We start from the raw sequence: 25,209 nt of genomic DNA, 5'->3' as shown, positions 1-25,209 counted from the left end.
CCACTCACATTAAGGGAGCTGTCAACACAAACCTGCCTGCCTGACTCAGAAAGTAGCTAACAACCCAGGCATCAAGGAGTTTGATTCAGCAAATACTTGGGCAGATATGATGGTATCTGGGAAATTTAAAGGCAGATTTCTCTCCTTTGACAGAGAATGTCATGTTTTCTTACTCTGAGAATGAGGCTCAAAAATACCAATAAAATCTCTGTCACAGAAGTGGTTGGAAGAACTCTCTCAGAGTTGAGGGAAGAGGTTTGAAGGATTCTTTGGGCTTTTTGTTTGGATGGGTTTGTTGTGTTTTGAGGTTTTTTTTTTTTAAGGTGTCTGAGGGCCCTGCTGGCAGCTCAGGCTGTGCCAGGTCTCTGTCGTTTGTTCAGACTGGATTCTGCTTATGGCTTTTGGAAGTAATGGAATTACTGAGAACTGTTGGTTTTGGACCTCTGCTAAAGGAGTATCTGGCAAGAGCTTTATTACATTCCAGCCAGCTTATGAAGGGGAAGCACCAGTTAGTGCACAATGCATCCTGGAAAAAGTAGTCTTTGACATTGCAGGCTGATGTTAACTTCCATCAGTTCAAATTCTTGGCTGTATAAATGCAGATAAAGAGGCTTCTTGAAAGTTTTTAATAGTTTAAAATTTTTCTTATTTTCTTTTCCCCAATCTATACCTAAAATAATGCAAGAACACACATTTTGCTTTAGGCGGGGCTTTTACTGAGGGAATAGGTGCTATCTTCCCTTGGACAAGCCAGCAGGGCATGTTGTGCTGTAGGGCAAATGGTAAAGCCCTAACCCCATGAAAGCTTTTTTCTTGGATGAAAATGAAGAAGTATGAAGGCTTGCTTCTTGATTGCTTCCCCCCAAAAGAGGAAGATAAGTGCTCCAGGTTGTACTAATTACCTAAGTTAATATTTGCTATATTTATTTTTTTTTCACATGTAGCATAGAGCTGGCCTACCACATCTCTGGCTTAACTGAACAGATGTGCTCTGCTTGCATTTATCCATTAGGCATTCTTCCCTGTTTAAATACTGACCAGATAAACTTTGGTTTGGAGTTAAAAGATGATGTCTGATGCTGACGTTCATGTAATAGACACTTTTCCCAGCTAAATTGAAAGAGCCAGAATTCTGTTAAGAACTGTGTACTCTTTTGAGCAAGTAATCATAAGAAATCTTCTTTTAAAGATAAACCGGGGGGGCAGTGGTGGGGAAAAAATCAGTGTTAGGGTTGGGTAAACCTGAAATCTTTCAAACTACTTTGTCTTCTATGAGTTTTCTTTTACGATAAACCTAAGATGTTAGTGTATTGATGTTTTAATGTGAGATGCCGGGATGCTGTGCTGGTGTTAATAGATAGATGTTAGATTTCAGTAGCGTAGGGTAGCCAAAAGTCGGATACAGGGATACTGTGTGCATTAGCGAAGTATAGGCTTTCTTTCACATACTTTTAGGAAATGGCTTGGTCTAGATCTTTTGAAGATCAGACTTCTGTGATCTTGACTGCATATCTGTAAATATCTTTGTTTCTAATCATAGAAGCTTAAATGTGGCATTTACATTTCCGTGTCTATATTGTATATTGCCATTATACTTAAAGCTCAAAATCAAGGCTTACTAGGGTGGAAGGTTTTTGTGTGATACTTTATTTCTCCTCTGGTTCACTTACATAAATTCGGAAAAATGAAGTTTATAATGTTTCTCACAAATGTATCGTTTCAGTTCCTTTCCCCTCCTTCTCCCTCTCCCTTAACACACACACACACACACACACACACACACACACAACTGTTTGGTCTTTTTTTCCTTAAAGGGTTTGAGTGTTAATTAATGCATTAGTGATAATCTAAATATCAACAAGTACTTTTAATTTGATACAGTTGGGTGATTTTAATTGTACATGTACATGACAATCATCAACACTATAAAGGGATGCTGACAGGTTGATCTTGGAATTTGTTTTCAAGAGGGTCAGAGTTTGCTTTATGCAGTAAATGACAGAAAGAACTTTTTATTAATGTTTTTAGACATATTGTTAGAAAAGCTGTTACACTTGCAGTGTTTTCTTTGCTCATGAGGATTAGCGCCTGAGTTACACACTGTGTAACTCAGACTGTATTGTGTTCTGGTGCCTGAATTGCCTGTTTTCTGTACTGTTGTGATACTGTTGGTAACAGTGGCTGTTGACTATGGGGCTATATTTGAGTATTTTTGGCCTGGTGTGTTCAGTCTTGTGACACTGGCCTTGGTTTGTTTTACATATAAAGAAAAATATAAATATATGTATATGTATAGTAAAGTGTATGGTTGTATAAAGCTGTTGAGTCATAACTGAAGTAACCACAGGAAAATTTGCCAGTTGAATGGATCATTATGGCAGCTAATATCGTAAAGCTGAGACTTGCATGTTAGAGCTCTTCAGTCTGATACTTCATGGTTCAATACAGAGGGGCGAATAAGCAGCATGATGCGATTTAATAGCAGTTTAACCGTGTGTGTATGTTCGCATATGAAGAAAATCTCTGGCTTGTATCCCTGCTAAAGGCTGGATCTCTAAGCTGGTTTGCTGAATTCACATCTGTAACCAGAGAGGTTTCAATTTATACTGTGTCTGCACACATATAAATATAATATACGTGAATATAAGCATTTTAGGTGTTGGGTTTCTTTCCCCCCCGACATATTAAAGCTTGTGTTTTATACAGGGAAACTATTTTTTAAACTAATTTAGATGCTTGATTTTATATTTTCATCAATTAATTGTGCTTGAAGTGTCTGGATAAACATACACAAATAATAAATATATTACATACAGCATATTACATGCAGTATTGTGAATATGCTCTCATCTTTGAGCTGTACCTGATGTACTTTTTCTGGCAGGTTCAGTGTAGCAATATGGAGTTTTCTGGTTCAGTACAGTTTGGGTGGGAAATGCTGGTTCCAGTGTTATTTTTGAGCTTGTATTTAATTTATTTTTTTATTTTTAATAATAAATTATTAAATAATTTAATATTATTTATTTGTATTGTATTTAAAGTGTCCAGGTCATACCAGGTCGCTTGCTGTGTTTGGTGGTGTGATTTACAGAAACAGAGTAAGAGGAAAGAGAAGCAGGTTACTTCTGACATTTCTGTAAGAGCATGCTATTACAGGAATTAATAACCTGATGTTGTTCTTACAGAATACATGGGTCTTATTACCAGAAATGAATAGGATTGCTTCTGAAATTAAGTAAAAAGTAGTAATGGCCTTTTTTTTAATAGCAAATTATATTTAGGTTATGAGTGGAAACAAATCTAAAACATACTTTACAGTTATACAGGAACTCTATTAGCAGTACTGACTTTTCATGTTAGACACTGTTAAAGTAGATGAGAGCTTTCATCAGTTTTCCTGAAACAGCATGATTTTTTTCCCATTTTGTTCTGTCTTTATACAACATAAGTATTATGTTGTATTAGAAAAAAGTTCTTCCAAGTGTACACCCCAAAGTTTTATTATTCTTCCAAATAATTTTCTGTATGAAATACAGATTTTTAAAAGCCTTCCATGAAGAGTTAATGTAATTTGCTGATACAGTTTAGGATCCAACTAATTTTTAACACCTGTCAATGCTAATTTTGGTCTGTTTTTGCTGTTACTCAGGCAAGATGTACTTGATGTACATTTCTCCCATTTGAATAATTTTGTTCTGCTGAAGTTTTAATTGTGATTGCTTATTCTGGGGATAGAAATTAACTTTGTATAGCATTTCTTATTGCCTATTCTGAAAATAATTTCCACGATAACTGGCATAGCGGATGTTTATTCTTTGCTATGTCAGATGATCGTGCTCTGGGATTCTCCAGGATAAGCAATGTTTCAAAAATACAGATTAATTTATTTACTACTAATAAGAATATCTGTTGATATTTCAGACAGTTCTTACAAAGTGATCTTTACAAAGAAAAATTCAAATGGAAGCTAATGTTTTATGGGTAATAATTGAGATAACTGATGCCTCCTCAGGGTGGCTTCAATCCCTGCAGCGCTTCATTGAGCTTTTAAATGTCTGCCATTAGAGCTTGCTAGTTAACAACCCCAGTTCTCATGGTTATAAACCTGACTGGGCAGGTGGGGAGGGATATTGAAAGTAATGGTTAGGCCCAGGAGAAATCTCACTTTTAGACCACACAATGGATTAAGTATTTGATCTGCAACTCTGGGGCTTAATAAAGGTAGGAGAGCGAGCAGCATCATGCAATTGAATCAGAGTATCTGAGAAAGTTTCCTGAAGGAAATTGTGGAGTCCAGAGTTTGTACCAGACAACTCTGACTCAGGATAGTGTTTGTGACATACCCATTGCACATTAATCTTCTCTGGGGCAAAAGGTATAAAAAGAGATACTGACACTGGTGCTTCTAAGATTAAGTTCTTTTACTGGGAGGAACTTTCTGTTTTGATCCCGACTTCACGTCCATATGCTGTAAGGCAATTGCTACATTCTCCAAGAAGCAGTATGGATTGCGATTAAATCTCTTTCTTCCCCCTTTCCCCCCCCCCCACCCCCCCCGTTACTTGAAGTACTTCCTCTTGCCTTTCCTTTGGGGGTGGCTGGAGAGAAAGCCCTCTATTTATATAGTTTGAAATTGAAGTGGCTTGCCTTTTACCTAATTATAATGTTGCATCTGAATTTATCCCAATGGCACTTCAGTGGTTAGACTGTTGATAGGTTGCCTGGGTTTCATTTCTCTTCTCAATTTGATTAATGTCCTTAGCTTTGTATATTTTAAGCTCACCACATGACATCTATTGTCAAGCTGCCTTTGGTTTTGAGTACTGTCCCCTGTATTCCCTGCCCCTTTCCTGATAATAAATGTGTGGAACTTTTATCTTTTCTTTACTAGTTTATCTGATTCGCAAATTTCAACTACTATTTTACAATGAAAATAATTATGTTACCAAAAATATTAAGTGTAATCTAAAGTGAGAAATATTTTCTATTTGGAAGCTAGAAGAAGGGGCTGAGAAGTAGTCTTAACCTATTGAAATTTAAATTTTTTAATTGAAGTAGTATTTCTTTATCAAATAAGATTTCTCTTTGCATCCCCTTACTGGAAAGTCTAGACCTGAAATACAATTTTAGGTAATAAGTTGTATCGTACTTCACAATAGACCTTTTGCAATATAGGATCTAATGGTAGATTGATCCGTTTGGGTGTCTAAGATGCAAAATACAATCAATGTTATGGTTTGTGCTCTTGTTTTTTTTGCAATTGATTTCAGTTGTTGAATCTTATCTAAAGGAATATTATTACTCTGAAACAAAATTAGATAAAGAAGCTATGAAAGATAGAAACTCATACCTTGAGTACCTAGTATACAATCTGCAATGTGATTTTTTTTTGTCAAATCATTTATTTGATCAAGATCATAGCAGATGGTAACCCTATCTTGTTTACGCGAACATGAGAGCCTGTGTCTCTTGAAATAAGTTTTAAATATGGTTGTCTTTGTTTTATATGAGCAAGAACAACAACTTTCATTTCAGTTTGAGTGTAAGATCCAATTTTTTTATTAAATAAATGTTTGGACCTGTTTCTTCAGTATGAATGCATACATAGAAGTAATGAGGCAACAGGTTTCTTCAGCTTTTCTTCTAGAAGAGCTCGAAATGTTCACAGTGCCATCTTTTAAAGTGACATAAGCGAAGTCTTTTTAGAGTTCAGTGTATAAAGTCAGAAAGCACTCTTGTGACTGCCCTGGCCCTCCCAAGGTGAGTGAGGAACATGCAGCCTTTCCTGCGGCCTGGCTGAGGTCACAGGCTGGGGCTGTTCTCTGTCTGCAGGGCTGGCCAAGGGCAGGGGCAGTGACCTGCTGGCCCTCCCTGGCACAGCAGCAGGAACTGCATTGGAGGTGCTGTGTTAAACCAGGCCAGCCACAGGCTGCCAGCTAGGTCTGCTTGAACAGAGATCAAGCATACCGCACTACCCCTAGTTAAACTGTGGCCTATCTGCTGTACAAGTAGCCTATTTTGATAGAGAACTATAAAATCAGCTTGAGTCATTTCAGTTGCTTTTCATTCTTAATGCCTACACAAAAAAGGAAGCGGGGTTAGAACCTCATTATACTTTTGTCTACCTGACTGCATGTATCTGTGTTTATAACATAGTCATTGTATTTCCCCCTTCTTTGCATTGCTAAACAGATTGAGATATTGTAGCCTTTCCATGTGCAGCATGGTTTTCAGTGCTCTGCTAACTGTCACAGCTTTCTTGTGCCCTTTAACATCCGTGAGGAATTAGTGGATACTGGAATTGGACACCTCATTTCCTTGTGGAAGGAGTTATATGAAAGTGATGATTCCCCTAGTTCCTCAATTCTGTTTTGCATTTCTCAGGAAAATGCTTTAACCCTTTGATGACACTTTTTTTTTTGCTTTGAGGCTATTGAATTTATTACCAGAGATGACCCCTGTGTTCTTTCTTGGTGAGTGTTCGCCACTCTCCTCCCATCTGGAATGCGTATTTTATGGTTCTGATGCATTCCCGTGGCTGCATTAAAGTGTGTGATGTTCATTTGTGCCCAGCCTGTTAAGAGTTTTTTTTCTGGATCTTTGTCTCTTGCAGCATTTGATTGTTTTTCATGTGTCATCACTGGAAATTACATCACATACATTAGTCTACCAACCAGGACAGGTTCCTTGAACATCACTGTAGATACATATCTGATGTCCTGCTTGAGGGTTGCTGGCCAGTTCTCCTCTTGTTTGCTGTGTGGTATGTTGATGGGGACCTGAGGGCAGCAAGCACCTTTGTTCCAAGTCAAATCCAGATGTCAAGGAGTGGGAAGTCAGAGTGCTTGCATTCTGTAGGCAGTGAAATTCTTCCTCATAGCCTTGAAGGAACTTCTAAAGTGTGAATGTGTGTACCTTGTGTGCAAATTCTGATTAAAGGGTAGGTCTAGATGCAAGCCAGTTTGGTGCATGTAGAAGAAGAAAAAACACTGCCTGAGAAGGAGGAGGAAGACACCTGGCAAGAACAGGAAGTGTGTTAATACTTCTCAGTACTCCAACTAACCATACTGGGCTTTTTTAGAGAACCAGTTCTGGGCACTATGTAGAAATCAGTTTTTCTCCCTATCTTAAACTGTTATACTTTGGTTTAGAGCAATTTCTTAAAAAAATTTATTTGCATAATTCAAATTTAGAATTATGAAAATTTTTAGCTATACGTGTGCTGGTTTAGCAGAATTTTAATGTGGGTCCTTACGCCCCACTGACTCAGATTTTTAAATAACATGTTTTACTGGTCAGGGGTCATGCATCTAAACACTCTTTGCATAACCATTATCTGCTGACGTATTTCCTAAATAGGTTGATATAATGTACTGTGTCTTAAGACTTTCCCAAACGCTTTTGTCTTGCAGGAAGATATTTTTATTCCTCCCTCCACTATATGTCTCTTTTGAAACTAAAGCACTATCAGACTTGTTATGATGATCACTGTATTAGTAGCGCTGTTGTTTCTGTCAGAAAAGAGTCACTTGTGCCAAAAGATTACTTTTGCCTTTGTCAGTGCCAGCCACGACTTTTTACTCAGCTCCTGGACCAGTTACAATGAAACAACAGTGCTGTCAGCTGCAAAGCAGCAAACTTCGACAAACTGCTGGCTGAGTGTAGTGGTGGTTTTGCATTTCCAGCCATGAGGATCTTTCCTGCAGTACACAGAAGGTGTCTGTAGCTTTCACCTGGGTGATTGTGCTGTACACTCTGTTTAACAAGCCTTCTGCAGGCTTCGTCAAGACAGTATTTTGTAGCTTTGAAAAACACATAAAAAATTATTAGAATTTCATAATGAAAGCTTCATAAACAGAAAAATATTAGCATATTGTTACTCCACAGGTAGTTATTTACACTATTTCCTTGCATTTTATTTTGTAGTGAGAGTCTGAGAGGTGTGTGTGGAAGTTTTATAGATTCAGTATAAAATTAGGGTTTAGGGATCATAGACAGGGTAACTTGCACTCAGCTGTTATGTATAAATTGTGGCACTTTGTTCTTACTTATAAATTATTACTTCATAAAGCTTCATAAATACTTTATACTATACATCACATAAAGAATTTATGCTTTATATCAAAACTCCTTATGAGTTTGAGTGACAGGGAAATAACGAGTTGTTTGTGTAGGCCAAAGAATGTGGAAGTCTGCAGTTTAGGATGGAAGTGCTCCTTCCTGTTAAAAATACCTTGTGACACAGATAATCAGGAACTTGATTACTAGAATAGTAACCTTATCCTGTATGAATTGGTTACAGGAATTTAGATACTTTTGCAGTCAGTTGTTTTGGAATGTGGCTTAAAGATGGTTTGACCTATTAATTTTAATAGAAAGTAATTAAAGAAATTTTTGGCAACAGTGTTTGTAATTGTTGGCTAAAGCACAGGATATAAATTATATGTGTATATACAGGGGATATTTATTCTGATAAAGAGTCTAAAGAACTCCCTATTTTTTTGTTCCCCATTCTCTTTTGAACTGTAAGCTGGATTTGCATAAAGGGAACCGATTCTAAAAGAACCGTTACAGATTCCTGTTTTACTAGGGCAGACACCATGAGTATCTGTGGTTGTTGGGACTTTTTTTTTAAGCCATCGTAGTATAACCAGTCTGTCTTGCTTTTTCTCCCCTTATGCTAAAATATCTTGCATGTCACATAAAGAACAAGCAGGGGAAATAATCTTGCATGTATTACAATACTTACGCAAGTCATGAGAGCAAAAAGTTGATAAGTATATATTCCACAGTATGTGCTGCAATATTCACTGGTTAAGACGAAGGATGAATCAGGCTGTGCAGAAAGCCACACTAAAATCGCTGTGCTTGTTTCATTACTGATGCTAATTTCTTATGGATTGGGTAGGGCAGACACTGTAGACTGGCAAATCATCTTGACTTTTTATACTCCTGTTTTCAGCAGCTGCAGGTGTCCAAATGAGTAGGTTGCTTTGTAGCCAGCTTCATTAACAAGGAAACTGTTCATCTTAAGTTTTGCTCTTAGAAATACTGCTTTAAATATATAGAAGTGGATTAATTTGCTTTCAGGTTGCATCAGAGAACATTGTGCTTTTGCTGTCTTTTCTAATAGGTCTGTATTTTTCTTCTTATTGCTAGGTATGGATGAGCGAACAGGTGCCACATCCTGGGGAACAAGTGGTCAGCCAAGTCCTTCGTATGAATCTTCAAGGGTAAGGTTTTCACATAATAATTCATAGGCAAAGTATATGGGAATGTGCAGTGAAAATCAGCAAATGATTTGGCAATGTTTTTGAGGGGTAAGATCCTTTAAATAAGAGATTAGCATATTTTAGAGACTTTGACTTTGTAAGTTCCTATAGTTATTCACATTTCTAAGCCTAAAAATTATAAAGGTTAAGAATTTATGAAAAGATGTAACTGTATACTTGAATGATGAATATCTGTTTTATTTATGGTTGGAAAATGAAAATATAAGTCAGTGCTTACTCAGGTGCATGTATTTGCAAAGTGTAGGGAACACTTTCCGTTATCATTAGTCAGCTATAGGGTGTGTTTGTCGTGTCAGAGAGCGGCTTTTCTCTTTAAATACCTTTCTTCTGTTCCCATTCCAGCCTCATCCATCCTGCTTATTGAGCTAAAGGTTTTTGATAGTATCTAAATATCCTAAAATAATACTGCCTTTTTAAAAAAACAACTCAGTGGTCAAAAGCAAGCTTTCTCCCTTGTAAATCACATTCCTTTTCATATTCTCAATTTTCTTTTTATGAATAGCTACTCCCTGAAAAGCCAGTGACCTAAGTACCTAATGAATAAATTATTGGAAATACACAGCAGAACCGATAGACCTAGTCTAAATAATCTGTTGCGATTTCAGCTGTGTTAGCTCTTTTGCAGCTTGCTTTTGCTGTGGAATAAAGTGGATAGTCTGCAAGGTCTTGTCCAGCTCACTGGATATTGTTAAAGCTGCTCTCTGACTTTGGAAGAAAGCATTTGGAAGATTTTATCATGAAGTCCTCATTTTTCCATTGGTCTTGTTAAATAAATTATAATAAAAAGATAGGAGACCTTTATGGTTGGTAGAAATATTTCTGTAAAACATAGAAAGTAGGGATTGTTTGAAAACATCCTGTGTAATTTGATGAGCATTTAGATGCTTTTTCTACATTTGAGCTAGAATCTTATTATGCAGCTTTAAGTAAGTCATATTATTTGGTGTTTTGACACTCATTTATGATGTTGCTGATCAATTTAAATAAGTCATAAATTAAGATGACCTAACATGATTTTGAGCTTGTAATGTATTAGCTATATTAATCGCTTTTCTTGTTAGAGGATCAGCCAGCTAGCATTCCAATGCTGTGAAGTCAGGGTGCTGGGTGTGTTCTTATTGTTTGGGTTTGGTTGTTTTGGGTTTTTTTTGGTTGTTTTTGGGTTGATGATGTGTGTGTGTGTGTGTGGAGGTGTTTGCTATAACAGAAGATTATGTCTGTGAAATTCAAACACTGGGCAAGAACTGAACCGTCCACAAACTATACCATTATACCCTAAAGCTGGTAATAAAAGCAGATGTTAGTGCTCTAACAGAAGTTAGAACCATGGAAGAGGTTGTTGCTATTTTCTTATCATTAAGAAAAGCAAATGTAAGTGTCGGTTTGCCTTGAGCCCTATGGAAAATTTCTGGAAAAATAGATCTTAAATTCTTGTACAGTCAGGTGTGTGTCTGTGTAACTTGAACTTAATATAGTATATATGAAAAAAGGGGTGGTGGGTGTGGCACAGGGTGAGATGGGGGGAGGAATTACCTCCCAGCAAACAGTTCTTGCAGAATCATAATTTATGATAGCACAGTTTCAGCTAAAGCCAGTTGGATTCTACCCAAACCCAAATATATTGTTAAGAGTTGATGGAATCTATCCCCAGAATGTTATTGAAGCATTTGTTCCTCTGCTAAGTGCAGAGGTTTTTCTCTTGCATGCTAGTAATTTAAGATGATGCTGAGAGTTCATTCTGAAGCACCAATTATTTACAGCTTGTGATGGTTACAGGATTTTTTTGAAAGCAAGTATGTTCATTTTTGTTTAAACTGGAGCATACAGTTTTAATAGGTCTTTCTCAATTCAAACTAAATACATTATAAATTATGTTTAATTTTAGACAATTGGTAGTTAATGCTGTCTGATTTTTTTTTTTTTTTTTGGAAAGTTACAGACTTTGGAAATCCTGACATGTAGATTTATTTCCCTACTTGTATTTGTGGCTGAATTTAATTATTTTATAGTATAGCTTTGTATGCATCAGTATAAAATTTAGAGAGAGAACCAAATACTTGCATGCAAACTCTCTTGATTTATAAACTAAAAACAAAATAATAAGGTTCACTTCTTCCCTCTGTCTCCCAAAACAGTGTTTTGTGTTCTTTGCCTTCTCTTTTTAAAGAAAAAAAGATGGTTTGTTACAGTAGTATTGAGGTGGTAGAGTTTTCTTCACTTAAGCCAAAAAAATCCCCTGTCAAAGGGCAACAGAAATGATGGGGGACAGTACCCCAATAGTCCTAAGTTCTAGTGAAAGGTTATTACAAGTTGAGTATCTCCTCAAGTGTCTTCCTACATTAATCTTCTTTTTGGAAAGCCTGCTAAATGAGATAAATTCAAGAGCAAATATCGTGTTAGATTAGGCTGCCCACAAAATTTCTCCATGGGGTCAGTTTAGCTCTGAGCTGTTGGCTCACAACCCTTGAAGGTTCTGATCTGTTTGGCACCAGTTCCTGATTGGATCACTGACCAGGTAGTGGCTGTGGGTAGGTTTAGGTTTTCCTGAGACACCAGTGTGGTTGGGTTGTCTTAGGAGGCATCAGCCTCTGGTGCTGGGCTTTAAGATTACAAAACATCCTTCTTTTATGATGGAGATCATCTTCATGTGGTGAGGAGTAGGTCCTGTCCCACAGGGTCAAGATTGATATTATGCAGCATCAGTGTGAAGTGGCTATCCAGAGGAATTCAGAGAGTTCGGCTGATGAATATCATCTTTGCCCAGGCCTTCAGTACACTTACAAATTTTATGGGGTTGAAAAAACCCAACACAGCCATTTTTTCTAGAGGCTCTGCATGAAGGAATAAAGAATGGCTGTCTGGGATATTGTTTAAATGACAACAGTTTTATTTTAAAGAAAACTGAATTTCTTTCACAGGAAAACTCCATTCCGGTGTTTTCCCCAGAAGTCATGAACACTCGAAATATATACAGTCTGTGTACAGAATTGGTAATGCTTAGGAGGCACAAATTTAATTCATCCCATGGCCATCTTCTTTTGCAAAAAAGTAGAACAAAGGAAATTCTCTTCTGCATTGAAATTGCTGAAAACACACTGGACTAAATGAAGTGCACGTGCATAAATTTGACGTAAGATGTATGGTCTTTATTTTTTGATTTTTCTTTCAACTAATGAAATGCTTTGCACTGGCTCAGAATTTTGAATAAAGATAAGTTGTGCTACTTCATGTGCTGCCAGATTGGATGACTTTGAGGAAAAGCTGAAATGAGTGTGTGGGCCTATATTGTAAGAATATAGATTAGATTTTCTCGGGAGGCAGGGCATGTGATACACTTAGCCTTCTACATTCCTATGTTATTCGTTGTGGTTAACATACAGGGTTTAAATAAGTTATAATTGTTTTACATGTTCAACTTGAAAATTCGGTGCTTTTTTTCTGTAATTTCAATATAGATGATATTCTTGTCCTAATTATTCTTACTGCTTGCCTGTTCACAGGAAAATGGCAGTCTTCATGGAAAAAGCTCAGACCTCTCCACAGACATAGAAAAGTTGAAACCTCAAGAGGTACCATTTCTTCTTTTTATCTGGAGTGTGATAATTTATTTTTAAATCTTGCAGCCTGCTACTGGGGTTTTTCTTTAAAGGTCACAATACATGGACCAAACTATTGAAGAATTTAAATTTTTGTCACAGTATTGGCTGGAATTTCCAAAGGCACATAAAGATAGACAATTTCCAATTGAATAGAATTGCTATTTGGTGATAGTTAAGTACATACCTGTTAAAGCTAATTAAATGAGATGGTGGAAGACTGGCTAAAGGAGATCTTCCTTTCCCAGCTCATGCTGAAGGTCTGTTCAGGTCAGTATAGATGGTCTGATTGTGTCCAGCAGTGATGCTTAAGGAAGAGTGTAAGTATAGGTCAAATATTTTGCCATCTTTACTGTCATACTCTTTTGAGACAAGCAGTACCTTGGGACTTAGGAGGTTTCCTGGGCAGAGGTGACTGTTTGGACATTGTTCTTACGGCTGTTGGTGGAATTGTTCTCTGCAAGTTGTGGTATTATTTTTTTCCTGACTTCGCTTACAGTTTTGGCAATAATTACAAGCATTTCTTGGCAGAAATATTGATGTTTTTGTCTTAAGTGTGCTGATCAGTGATTTCACTGATTTCTGCCATGTTCCTGTGTTCCAAATAGTAATGATTGGTTGTTACTGATGGGCTTAATTTTTTTTTTTAAAGAAACATCTTTATTTTACATGCCACTTCTGTGCCTCTCCTCTCCTCAACTGAATTAAGAATCACAATCTATTGGTCTCTGCTTGAGCAGTAACTTCTAACCTGTGGTTAGTCCTTGGTGCTGTTCTCTGAATTTTTCTGCTTTTTCTGAATAACCCAAAATTTAGGGTGTTTATGAGCCTGTACTAGTTGAGATGAGGGTATACCATCAATTTCTGCAAGACAAAGTAATAAGCAAGAAAGGAACAGAGAATGAAAGTATTAAGTCTTGATTCTTTGACTGTCACTGAGTTCTGATGTTTCAAAAACTGTGTAGAAAAAGATATTTTTTCTTACATTGTACAGTTGCTATCACATTGTTATGACATTGTTATCTTTTACCACGTTCATCTTGTACTCATTTACACCAGACTCTGCTGTTTCATTACCAATTGCATGAAGAATTCGCTTTGCAATTTTGCACTAACTTTAGTAAGAGTTATTTTAGAATGGTGTTTTGTGATCAGCAAACTTCGCTATGTCTTTGTTTACCCAGTCTTTTTAGATTTAGTCATGTAAATGTTTAAGAACACTGGGCTGAGTACATTTTTTGGTGAAAGTGGGGAAACAGATTGGTAACTTCACTGTGAAAACTGGACATATATTCCTGAGCCTTTGGGTGGGGTGTTCATGTATTTTAATCTTGTGATCAATAATTAATTCACAAAAGCTCCTTCTCTTGTTTTCTATAGCAGTTTATTTTAAGAGTTTCTGGTAATACTGCATTAAAAGCTAACAAACTCTTATTTCATAGTGTTTTTTATACTAATATTGAAGGCTGAGAACCACTGTAAACTTGAGAAAACTTTGTGAAAGCCTTGGTTTTTGTTACCTACTAATTAAACAGTGTTGTGAAACTAAAGGAACAGTGCATATTTGTGTTAGAGTTGGCTGTGACAGTCTTAAATATGTGAAAAGGTGCAAGTTGAGACATTAGGGGTTTCTGTGCGCAAAGTCTCTTCTGCATAGGCCAGGTGTTTTGTTAGAAAAAGGAATAACTTTGAAAATATGTCTCTTGTGGGAGAAAAAGTAGGAAAACTTTTTTATTTTTTTATTTTTTTTTTCTAGAGGAAACTGTTCCAGAGTGGTGATTAGCAAGTCAGGGGAATTCTGCACAGTGCTGATGGTCTCTCTTATTCTTGAATGGTTATAATGAAGCCCATATAGAAAACCATGTTACTATTTTCCTTCTCTTGTGGTGCTTGTTATTCTTCCAGTTCTCCAAGTTCACTTTTACTTCTATGTATGCAGCAGTGGTGGTTTTTTAGTGATTGTCTTCCGGTTGATGTATGCAAGTCCCTCCCTTAGCTAAGTGATGTATTTTTGCACGTGTTCATAATCCCTTGCATTAGGAGGGTAGCTGGCTCTTAGTGTTTGTTGCACAGGACTGTAAAGCTGCTTTGTGAAAGCCTTGCTCTACTGAGTTCTCTGAGGCAAATTCTGAGGTGCTTGAACCAAGAGGCATGTTTGCTGCACTGCAGCATATGAAAATTTCATCTTCCTGTTGTGAGATGATTCTGAACAGTTTAGCTTTCCTACTTTATTTGGGAATTGTAAATTACAATGTAGCAACAGAATGGTGTTGCCATGTTTTTTGGGATATACATTGCCTTTAATTAAACATCTACCATAGTTTTTATTGCAGTGTGGCTAATGATTGCTTTTGTTTTATGAAGAATCCCGCTCTCTGAGGTTTTCTTCTATTGTTTTGATTTTGTTGTAACATCATTGCCATAAGAGGAGCGAGTTATTTTTTAACCTGCTTAGATTGCTGTCTGCAAACCAAGCATATCTAAAAATATTTTTCCATAAGACATTTCCTTGCTGGATAGTCTTTTTATATAAACACACATCATTTCAAACAATAAAAAATGTAGCATAAATTAGCTGAGGTTGTTCTTTTCCAAAATCTGAATGGTGAGTGTTTTAAGTATCTTCCACCACCTACATTGCACTAAAAGATGAGTGTACATTTTGAGCTGATTTAACACAGAAGGTAGCTTCAGTACTGAGTATGCAGTTTATCCTTCTTTTAATTTACATAACTCTTCTATATATCTACTTGAAGCCAAAGTTGCACAGATCAAGATACCACTGCTAGATTTAGATGGTTTTGTAGCATTAGTCAACAAATTGTCAACAGGTAATGCCCTGTGTTGTATGTAAAATACTCAGACATAAATTGGAACCTAAATACTGTATGCCTCAACTATTCTTCCCTCCCCATTAGTACTTTTCATTTGTGAAGAAGTCAAAAAATAGTAATGAGCTAGCAGGTTTTGAGCTAGTATTTTATACCTCTCAGGTACTTGACAAGAAAGGAAGCTGTTAAAATAGCAAAACAAGAGGGATACAGAAATACAGTAGGCATTATCAAATCTGTTGTATTTGTGTCCTTTTTGTCTCTTGGTGTTTGTTTTTTTTGTGGGTAATGGAGGTTGGTGGTTCTTCTGGTTATTTGCTTTTCTTGAGATATTTTATAAGTAAGCAGACAATTCAGTGTAAAATCAAAGGTAAAATTAAATATTCCATATTCGGTGCACAGGATATGTTTGCAAATGCAGCTTGCTTTTTAATTTGATTGGGCAGCACCTCTCAAAGCAAGTTCTGACATGTAAGTTCTGAACTCTTTAGGTAGGTTTTTAAGTATTGTTTATAAGCATTTATTGATAGTATATTGGCTATACCTGTATTATTTTATTTCCTGCTTTATAGCCTAGATAAGAGCTAGAAGAAACTGCTTTCACTCCATACTGGAGAAGTGTGTTCTGGTTTTTATTTTGTTTGTTTTTATGGCAATTACCTATCTGTTGAAATTAGTATTGGGATCTGTTCACGGACTCGTTTTCTGTGTGGCCAGGGAATTGTCCCATTTCATATCATGTTGATAGCTGTTGTCTCTGGAGAGGTTAGAGAGGTGTAATTGGCCATTGGTTCTAGCTGTTTAAAATCCGATTCATCATTCACCGAGTTAACTTACTGGAAATTGATTTACAACTGGAGAAAATAGTGGTTACTTCAAAGTAGATTCTCTGTTCAGTGTGTTGTGCCCCCCTTTCCCTTCCAATGCTCTACCAGGTTAAATAAAGTAAACCGTATTTCAGTTTTTCTCATACTCCTTTCCTGCACATGTAGCTTTCATCTATTTCAATTTGATGTGTGGAAATAAGTTACTGAAATTTTTTACAGCTTACAAAGCACATAACTTCTTACGGTGGTGCTTGGAGGGTACTTGTGAAAGCTCTCTTCGCAATAATACCTGACATCTGGGGTAGTGATACCTGGTTCCCACCCCCACCGCCCCCCCCCCCCCCCCCCCCCAGTGTAGCAGGTTACTGAGTAGTATACAAGTCTATGTTTCTGTCTTTAGGATATTGTAGTGGAATGTTAATAGTTGCTGATAGTGAAAGGGAACCAGAATTAAAACTAGGAAGTGTACAGTTCCTTGTTTCTGTTGCAGTTGGGTGATCTCCATCAGCTAACTGCATTAATTCCCTTGTTCAAGAGTTAGACAAGTTTTTTGCGCAGTAAAGTGAGATGGGGCTGAAGTGCTGCCTGTTCTCAGCAGGCTGGGACATGGCACGCATGGAGCCTGCAGAGGGAAGAGGTGCTTGTTTCCTGGCACATCAGACCGGTCTTCAGCTCGGTCTCTTAGACTTTGCATTGTAGCAGGCAACTGGCAGTAATATGGAAGAAATTATCTAAAGGGTGTAGGGAGTCTAGTGTTCCTGTCCGTCTGCTCCATACACGATCGCCCCCTTCCCCCTCAATGTCTGGAAATAGTCTTTCCAGAACAAGGTGGTTGTTTATTTCTGGAAGCATACGTGATCACATAATCCATAATCTTTTAAATTAGCTAGGACACCTTGGTATGGCTGTTGCCCAGAACTTTGTGTCTAATCTTCAGTCAGTGACTCACCACAATGTTCCTGGGCGTAGTCAGTCTCTGCATCTTGCTTTCTTCCCCCACTCCCTCCCCTCTTGAGTATTTTCCCCTCTTGTTTGTCTTCAGAATCTCAGATTAGTTTGGAAAGGCAGATAATCCAAAATAAAGTGGATTTCATCAGTAGATTCATTGTCATTCATTTATACATTAGTCATTTAGATGACTGTTGCCTGATTCATATGATCATAACCAAATTTAGCTCGGAAGAGACTTCAGTATTCCTGAGTTTTAAAGAATGTTTGTTAGTTAAGGTCAGCCCAACTTGTAAAACTCAAGGAATCGGAAGGAGCCTTTATTAAACTTCATCTTTTGGCCACATCAAGCTGTGAAATCAGCCATTCATTTTAGTGAAAATTTAATGGTTCAAGTTTAAATGCAGTAATTGAGCTATATTGTCAGTTGCTAAAATGCAAATACCCACTTAACTGATCTAGCAGCTTGGTCATGAGCTACAGCTGGGTCTGATTTTGGTCTGGTTGCAGGGACTTGTGTAGGAGAGGGCTTGGGGTGAGGAAGGACGAGCAAGGGAAAAGCGCCTGTGTTCTCTACTTTCATGGACTTGGACAGATTAAATGCTGAGGAGTACTTGACTGTACCAGATGAAGTTGTTCTATGAAGTCAGTAAATGCATGAGAAAATAGTGTACCATGTAGTTACAGTGTCTTCAGTCAGTTTTCAGATTTTACCCTGAAGTGGAGATAGGATGTTGTGCTTTTTAGAAACAACCGACCAACCAACTTTAGAGTCAGGAGTACAGTTTTTCTTAAGCATGGACAGATCCTGGTGTGACTTAAGAAAATAATTACTAAGAGACAACAGCTTTATGTTTTTGAAGTGGAAGTAAAAGGGAGAGGGTGAATCTTCTAGGAGCCCTGGAAGCAGTGCAGTGAAAAAGGGTAGATACAGTGAGCTGAGAAGGCTTTTTGACTTGTTCTTAGGTGAGTTCTCTGTTTGACTTAATCCAAAATGTCAGAACTTTAATGGACACTGAGTTTTAGGAGGCTCATTCCTGTTTTATTTTGTAAAACGGGGCATTGACTCATTGTATCAGGCCTTCCCTTATGGTGTGATAGGATAAATGTGCTGTGGGGGAATGTGTTTTCTCTGTTCTAGAGAAACACATTCTGTAAGATAATTTTCATGTGTCCTGCATTTATGATTTTGTAAACAGTCTCATTTTCAGTTAGTTTAGTTGTGTTAGCGTACCTGTGCATGGGACACCCTCCTGGTAAAGCCTAAATTACTTGGACAATTGGGGCATTTTACGCAGAAGAGGTGGGAATGAAAACTGTTGCAACTGTTGTTGGTTTTTGGTTGGTTGGATTGTGTTTGTTGCATAGAGAACATCACTCTAATCTAATGAAATACCTGAAAAATTAGGAAAATGTTAGAGCATTCAACATTGAGAGTGCCTTTGCTACTCAATTACATTGCAGAGCTAATTAGCAGTAGTCTTTCAGCTGCGTTTCATGACAGGTATTATTGATGGGTGATACATGTTGCTTTCATTTGTAGACATGTCTGACTTTGTCTTTCTGATCACAAACATGCAGTCGGATTGAAATCCAGGTGCAGAGTGACTGGTGACAACATTACAAAATACAGCAACATACAAGGGAACAGTCAGCCCCCGTTAGACTTTATTGGGGCTCTGTACTGTTGTACAGAAAGAAAAGTTTTGCCTTCCTTTTCCAAAAATTTGCCTTCCTGCTTGCTTTTGTAGTAGCTATGTAAGAAATAGTCTAAACAAGATGTTTTTGAGTTTACAGTTATGGCATCTAATCATAGAATCACAGAATGGTTTGGGTTGGAAGGGACCTTAAAGCTCATCTAGTGCCAAGCCCCTGCCACAGGCAGGGACACCTTCCACTAGAGCAGGTTTCTCCAAGCCCCATCCAGCCTGGCCTTGAACATCGTCAGGGATGGGGCAGCCACAGCTTCTCTGGGCAGCCTGTGCCAGTGCCTCACCACCCTCATAGGGAAGAATCTAAATCCCACACCCGCACCCCCTTTTCAGTTTAAAGCCATTGCCACTTGTCCTGTCCCTTCATGCCCTTGTAAAAAGTGCCTCTCCAGCCTTCTTGTAGGCCCTCTTTAGATACTGGAAGGTTATCATAGTCAAAACCAGCTTTCTTTCTGCAGACAGAAAAATGTCCCCAGCTATCTGCTGTCACTTCAGAATAGGGTGCTCAGAACAGAAAATAAGTTTATCAGTAACTCCTATTTTGCAGACTTTTTGCTAGTTATTGCTAAATACTCAAACTGTGTGCTCTGATGCATGCTAATCCATTGGTATGTTTGCTGGGGAGGAATGCTGGCAGAAGTGGGGATGTGTACTCTGCATGAAGTGTCTCCTTCCAGCTTTTCTATGTCAAACTTGCCTCACAGGTAACAGTAGGTAGCAATGCTCCAAAGGGCTTTGGAAGCACACCTGTGGTCCAAGAATGACATCACCAGCCTGTTCCAGCAGAGCCAGCTCAGAGTATGTACCACTGAATAGCTCTTCCCAAGGGGGAGAATAGCTTTTGGCATAACTGATTAGCTTCTGTTTCTCCTTGGAGTCAGTATCTAGCTATGATCAAGTGAGTCCCCTTTCAGATGACAGTCTTCAGAATTGTCATGAACTGAAATTTTCTTCCTTTCCCAGAAAGGAAGAATGAGATTTGCCTATATTATTGAGTCTTCTTTAAAACATAGATTTGAAAAGGGGCTCTGATAGACTATCCTATGATTCTATGATGCATATAAATCACCACCACCACCTTTTGTTGCTTTTGCTGTGAGAGGTGAGCTCAGATGCCAGCTGATGGTGTTTTCTCTTTGTTACTCAGTCACACAGGTGGGATATCCTCCTAATAAACCACTGTCCTTTATAGGTGCTGCAGAGGTTTTAACTGCATGAGGTTAAACTGCATTCCTCTTTAAGCAGTAAACATGTTGTCCATTTGTACTATTGTATTGGTTAAATACATTTTTAAGCCTTGATTGTATGACTAGAAGATTCCCGTAGCTTTTCAGAAGCTATTGGAAGCTTCTAAAGCTTTTATCTATGACTGATTATAGCTCTTCCCAGTAGAAATTTATGTGGTTTATTATGTAAGTTAACAATACAGATGTAGAAACAGGGAATGGTAACACAAATGCAATTTTATTTGAAGTACAGCTTAAATGTGAAGAATGCTCTGAAATACCTCTATGTAATTTAAATCCTTTTAGAATTCTTCAGATTTTGCTTAATTTGCTTTTGTGAAGTGCAGAAGAAATTTGTTAAAACTGCATGTCTTTATGGTTATTTTGTATGCATTTAATATGGGTGCGTTATATGGGAATCAGTCCAGGGTTTCTAATCCGAAAGAAGACTGCTGCTTGAGCTGATAATCCATAACTCATTACTAAGACTCTGAATAACTCATGTCATGGTTGATAGCCAAGTGAAGACCTCTTTATGTAGGTCTACTGTAGATGAAGGCTGAGAGAGGTTACGCTTTGCACAAGTGTAAGTTCTGCACTGCGTGGCAAAGAATAAAATGCCTGACATCTAATTTTCGTAATTTAATCCAAGCATAGAAAAAACAATTGTGTTCGTGTATGCTGTAGAACATTTCCCCCTCCACACCCCAGCCCCCCCCCCCTCCCCCCCCCCCCCCATACTAAATGTTCTGTTTTCTGTGATTTTAGTGCAGTGAAGGGCTTGAAGCATTATTTCAGGTAGAAGTAGTTGATTTGTTTAGTGGTGTAGAAATGTAATTTTGATGCTGTGGTAATTGGTTGCAGGGCATTTTGGGAAACTGAGAGGATATGAAAAGAACGTGATAGAAAGGACTATTTGAAGGAATTCTGACAGTAAAACATTCCTTTCAGTGTAAACTACCTATCCAGTTCTCCAATTCCTCAATTATTTTTTTTTTTTTTTGGGGGGGGGGAATATGCTTATTAACCTGGGGAGGGGCATTACTAATCTTTGTGTGTTAGGGCGGTTGTCCTGTATGATGTATAACCATGTATGAAATGATTCTTGTTACATTTCCAGTAGTTTTATTATTTGTAAATAAAGATCTCTTGAAGATGTCAGTTTCTGGGGCTCATCTAGGTACCACTAGTGGATGTCTGAGATAAAACGATTCTCTTTTATTGACAGTGTCCTTTCTAGCTTTTTACTTAAAAAAATACATATAATTGAAGTATTGTCTTGGGGAAAAAGGTTTTTAAAACCCCCACAATATAAGCAGAGAGACAAATAGGAAACTGCCTACCTAGGAGCTGTATTTTTTTTCCTTCATTCAGCAGCTTTAATTTCTTTTTTGTTTTATTTCAGCATAAAAATAAACCACATGTGGTGACCTTAGCTAGGAGCCACTCCATTTCCTCGGCAGCTGCTGCTGCATGCTGCTTTTCTGACAGATGGGGCTAGGTCATGGTTACCAGAGGACACCCTTGTGGTCATAACCAAGTTGTAAATGTCACTAAGATTGTTTCTGAATGCCTATCACATGTGTATCACTGATTCTGAAGTAGATAAAGTCAGCCTAAGATTCATATGGGAGTTGGGACTCCCAGAAGATTACTTTTAAAGCCAAATAGCAGCCAGAGTTGTGACATGCATCCATAAGCAGCAGTAGTGATTTGACAGTTATTTAGCCCTCAGTTACTAGCCCTTTGGTAGAACTGACAGCATGCCTGCAAAGATAGTGAAACCTGTTTCAGCCCCATTAATGTTGTCTTGAATGTGAGCCTGTGGTCTGCAAAAATGATAAATGCTCAGTGATTGATGATTTTATAGTCCCAGGGCACTTGGGATGGTTTCTGGTAGCTGTGAACAGTTTCCACTTCCCTCCCCTTTAACTGGGCCTGAGCTCTAGGTTTCTCTCTGCCAGACATAGAGAAATTAGTAAGTGGGAATTATATGATAAGGTTAACAAAATGTTTTTCAAAACTTTGGCTACAAAAGAGGTGCAATTTTGAGTATCAGGTCTGTTGTGTTTTGGTACAGAGTAAGAGATTCAGTGCACTTCTGATCAGTCTTAATGTCAAATTCTATATTCATATCTTTATATGGAAAAGCTGAAAGCGTTTTGAAATGTACAAAAGCATTTTAAGTAATTGGGTTAATTAAATAACATGTGCATCCAAGGGTTTCTGTGGTTTTTGTCTCTATGCCTTTGGCGCAAGCTTTCAGTAAGCCAGTGTTTCCGGACTGGGAGAGAGTTGCTCCAGGCCTGCTAAGTTTGCTCTACAAATGGTAGAAAAGTGCAAAAAAGTTTTTCAGTTTGAGTGCTTGTTTGCAAATCAGGTGACAAAGTTGTTTATTTGATCACTGTTTGGAAGGAAACCTTTTGTCAGTGAGCTATGCCATTTAGTAATGTGATAGGGTCAAAATGACTATTAATCTGTAACATTAATAGCAGGCTGCAAGGGGAAATGAATTCCTTCTTCTCATTTGCACTAATATTTTTTCCTAATGTCAGAAAAGTCCTTTCTCTTCCTGACCTTTTTGCAGTGTTTTATTGAAGCAAACAGAAACCGGGGGGGGGAGAATCAGTTTTGGGTTCTCCAGACTAATTCTCTTCTCTCAGTGGTGAGCGACTTATCACTAAGAGGATTCAAATATCAACATATCTCAGTATTATTCAGTTTCTAGAAATATTGTCCACGAGGACACGGCTTATTAAGAAATGATGTGGTTTCATTTTGATGAGGCAGAGAGGAAAGAGGGGGGAAAAGGTAAAATATAGGCAGGGAGTAATTTCTGTGAGATAGACGCAAAGCCAACTTTTGTGATTAATGACCGATTGTGACTCCACACATTTAATTAGGAAAGTGTCATTACACTCAATTAGCAGGGCTGCCAAATAATCTGTTTAATACTCTGGTCTCTTTCTTTTTTTTTTTTTCTCTAGGGTTTTGCAGACAGTCCTCATTACAGTGATCACTTGAATGACAGTCGATTAGGGCCCCATGAAGGATTGTCCCCGACACCTTTCATGAACTCAAATCTGATGGGTAAGTAGGTAATTCTTTACGAGTATCTCCTCAAAGCCTCTTTGGTCAGAAAGAGACATTTTTCATTCCCTTGTCTAGGCCTGACATGTCAAGCATCTGGAAGTTGCTGTTTCTCATAGCAATACTAACTTCCCTATTGAAATCTTTTATGTTGGGCAAATTCCTCATAAAGGAATTGGGCAGCAGTTTCGAAGAAAGACCAACCTAGATTTTCTCGAGTCGATCTAGAAAGCGGCTATATTTATATTTGATTTTTACATTTCTTGTGTGAATTCTAAATTATTTCAAGACTATCCCTTTTGTGAGAAGACATCTATAGACATTTTTAATTTGAACATTAAAAATAAAAAAGGCTTATTTTTCTAATGCTATCAATTACTGAACCACCTGCCAATTTACTTTAGGCTTTTCTTCAGTTAATAATTTGAGGTCTTGCCTCTTATTTTTAGTTCTCTGATTTCTTTGATATTTGTTATGCTAGGAACATTGTCACTTCTAACAAATAGCTACAAACTCCTTCTTTGCATGGCAAATGTTTTCACTGCATCCAAGCCTGTGGGTGTCCAACATTTTCTATTTTTGAAACTGGCAAAACAAGCATAATGTGTATTACATGGTGGGTTTAGGTAGTGAAAGCTTTTTCTTCATTGCCTCACTTGCGCTACCTGAAATGTGTTAATGTATTGATGGCATTTTTTGAAACTCTTTTCCTATTCCAGTTTAGAGCTTTAAAATGTTGATTTTAAAATATTTGTTGCTTGACAATACATGGCTTTGGCACAATTTTTTTTTTTATCTTAAACCTAGGGATAACTCTGAACGTTTGTTCTGAGTTTGTACATTTGGCATTGTTTCACTTATATATTCTGTCTTGTGGACATGACCTATTTTGTGATGCAGTATTGTCCTTTTAAGACATAGCCATGGTAATCTAAGTGGATTACCTAAATCCAAATCCTGGTGGTCTGCAATTTCTTTTGGAAGTCTTTCTACTTTGCTCAGTCTTTGTTTACTACTTTTAATTTCTCCCAGATAGAGGAGACAAAGCATAGCTATTGCTGAAATCAAAATTTTGTTTAAACCTCCATATATGAACCTAAAACTATGTAAATTGAAAATGAAAGTCTCTGTAGTCTTTGTTTAGAGTGCATGTCAATTGATCAATGATACTTATATTTGAAGACAGTAAAGCTAAAATGTAGTTTCCCTTAGTTATTTTGATAAAGCAGAGTAGAGTGTCCCCATAATATGGTTTCAAATATTTCATCCTTAAATACAAGAGACTAAAAAGGCAAGTTCCTTCAATTGCTTCTCCAGTGTTTTGATCAGTAGCAGGTATCGAATGGCTCTAGGCTTTGTAGTTGACACTGATTTTTATTTTGCAAAAATACATAGCAAAGTTTAACTTTTTTTTTTTTTTATTTGTATTGCCAAAGGTTAACTGTTCCCTTAGTTGTTCATGTTTTTTATTTTGGGACATCCAGTTTCTAAACAATATATAACTCTAAATACTTGAAGAAACTATCTTCTTGGATTTTCAGTTTTATTGAAGAGATGGGTAGGTGATTCCATTAGACATAATAAATTACATCCTTAATACAGATTTGAGAAGAAGTCTCCATTGAGATTGTTTTGTAGAGAGATCTAATGAATTGCAAGATGTGTATGTGTCAGTTGCCTAATGCA

General features: G+C 37.4%; 1 protein-coding gene across 6 annotated transcripts in view; it reads left to right on the top strand.

Annotated features, from left to right (window-relative positions):
• TCF12 (transcription factor 12) overlaps positions 1–25,209 on the top strand; it is a 166,402-nt gene that overhangs the window by 35,796 nt on the left and 105,397 nt on the right. For all 6 annotated transcript variants that reach the window (XM_034066284.1, XM_034066288.1, XM_034066283.1 and 3 more), the window contains exons 4-6: positions 9,160–9,233; positions 12,794–12,862; positions 23,421–23,523. In XM_034066284.1, coding sequence (XP_033922175.1) covers positions 9,160–9,233; positions 12,794–12,862; positions 23,421–23,523 — 246 coding nt within the window. The remainder of the gene's footprint in view (positions 1–9,159; positions 9,234–12,793; positions 12,863–23,420; positions 23,524–25,209) is intronic.

The sequence above is a fragment of the Melopsittacus undulatus genome, chromosome 9, assembly GCF_012275295.1.
Source record: "Melopsittacus undulatus isolate bMelUnd1 chromosome 9, bMelUnd1.mat.Z, whole genome shotgun sequence".
NCBI lineage: Eukaryota > Metazoa > Chordata > Aves > Psittaciformes > Psittaculidae > Melopsittacus > Melopsittacus undulatus.
The sequence above is the reverse complement of the archived record's forward strand: the minus strand, read 5'-3'. Positions and strand labels throughout refer to the sequence as shown.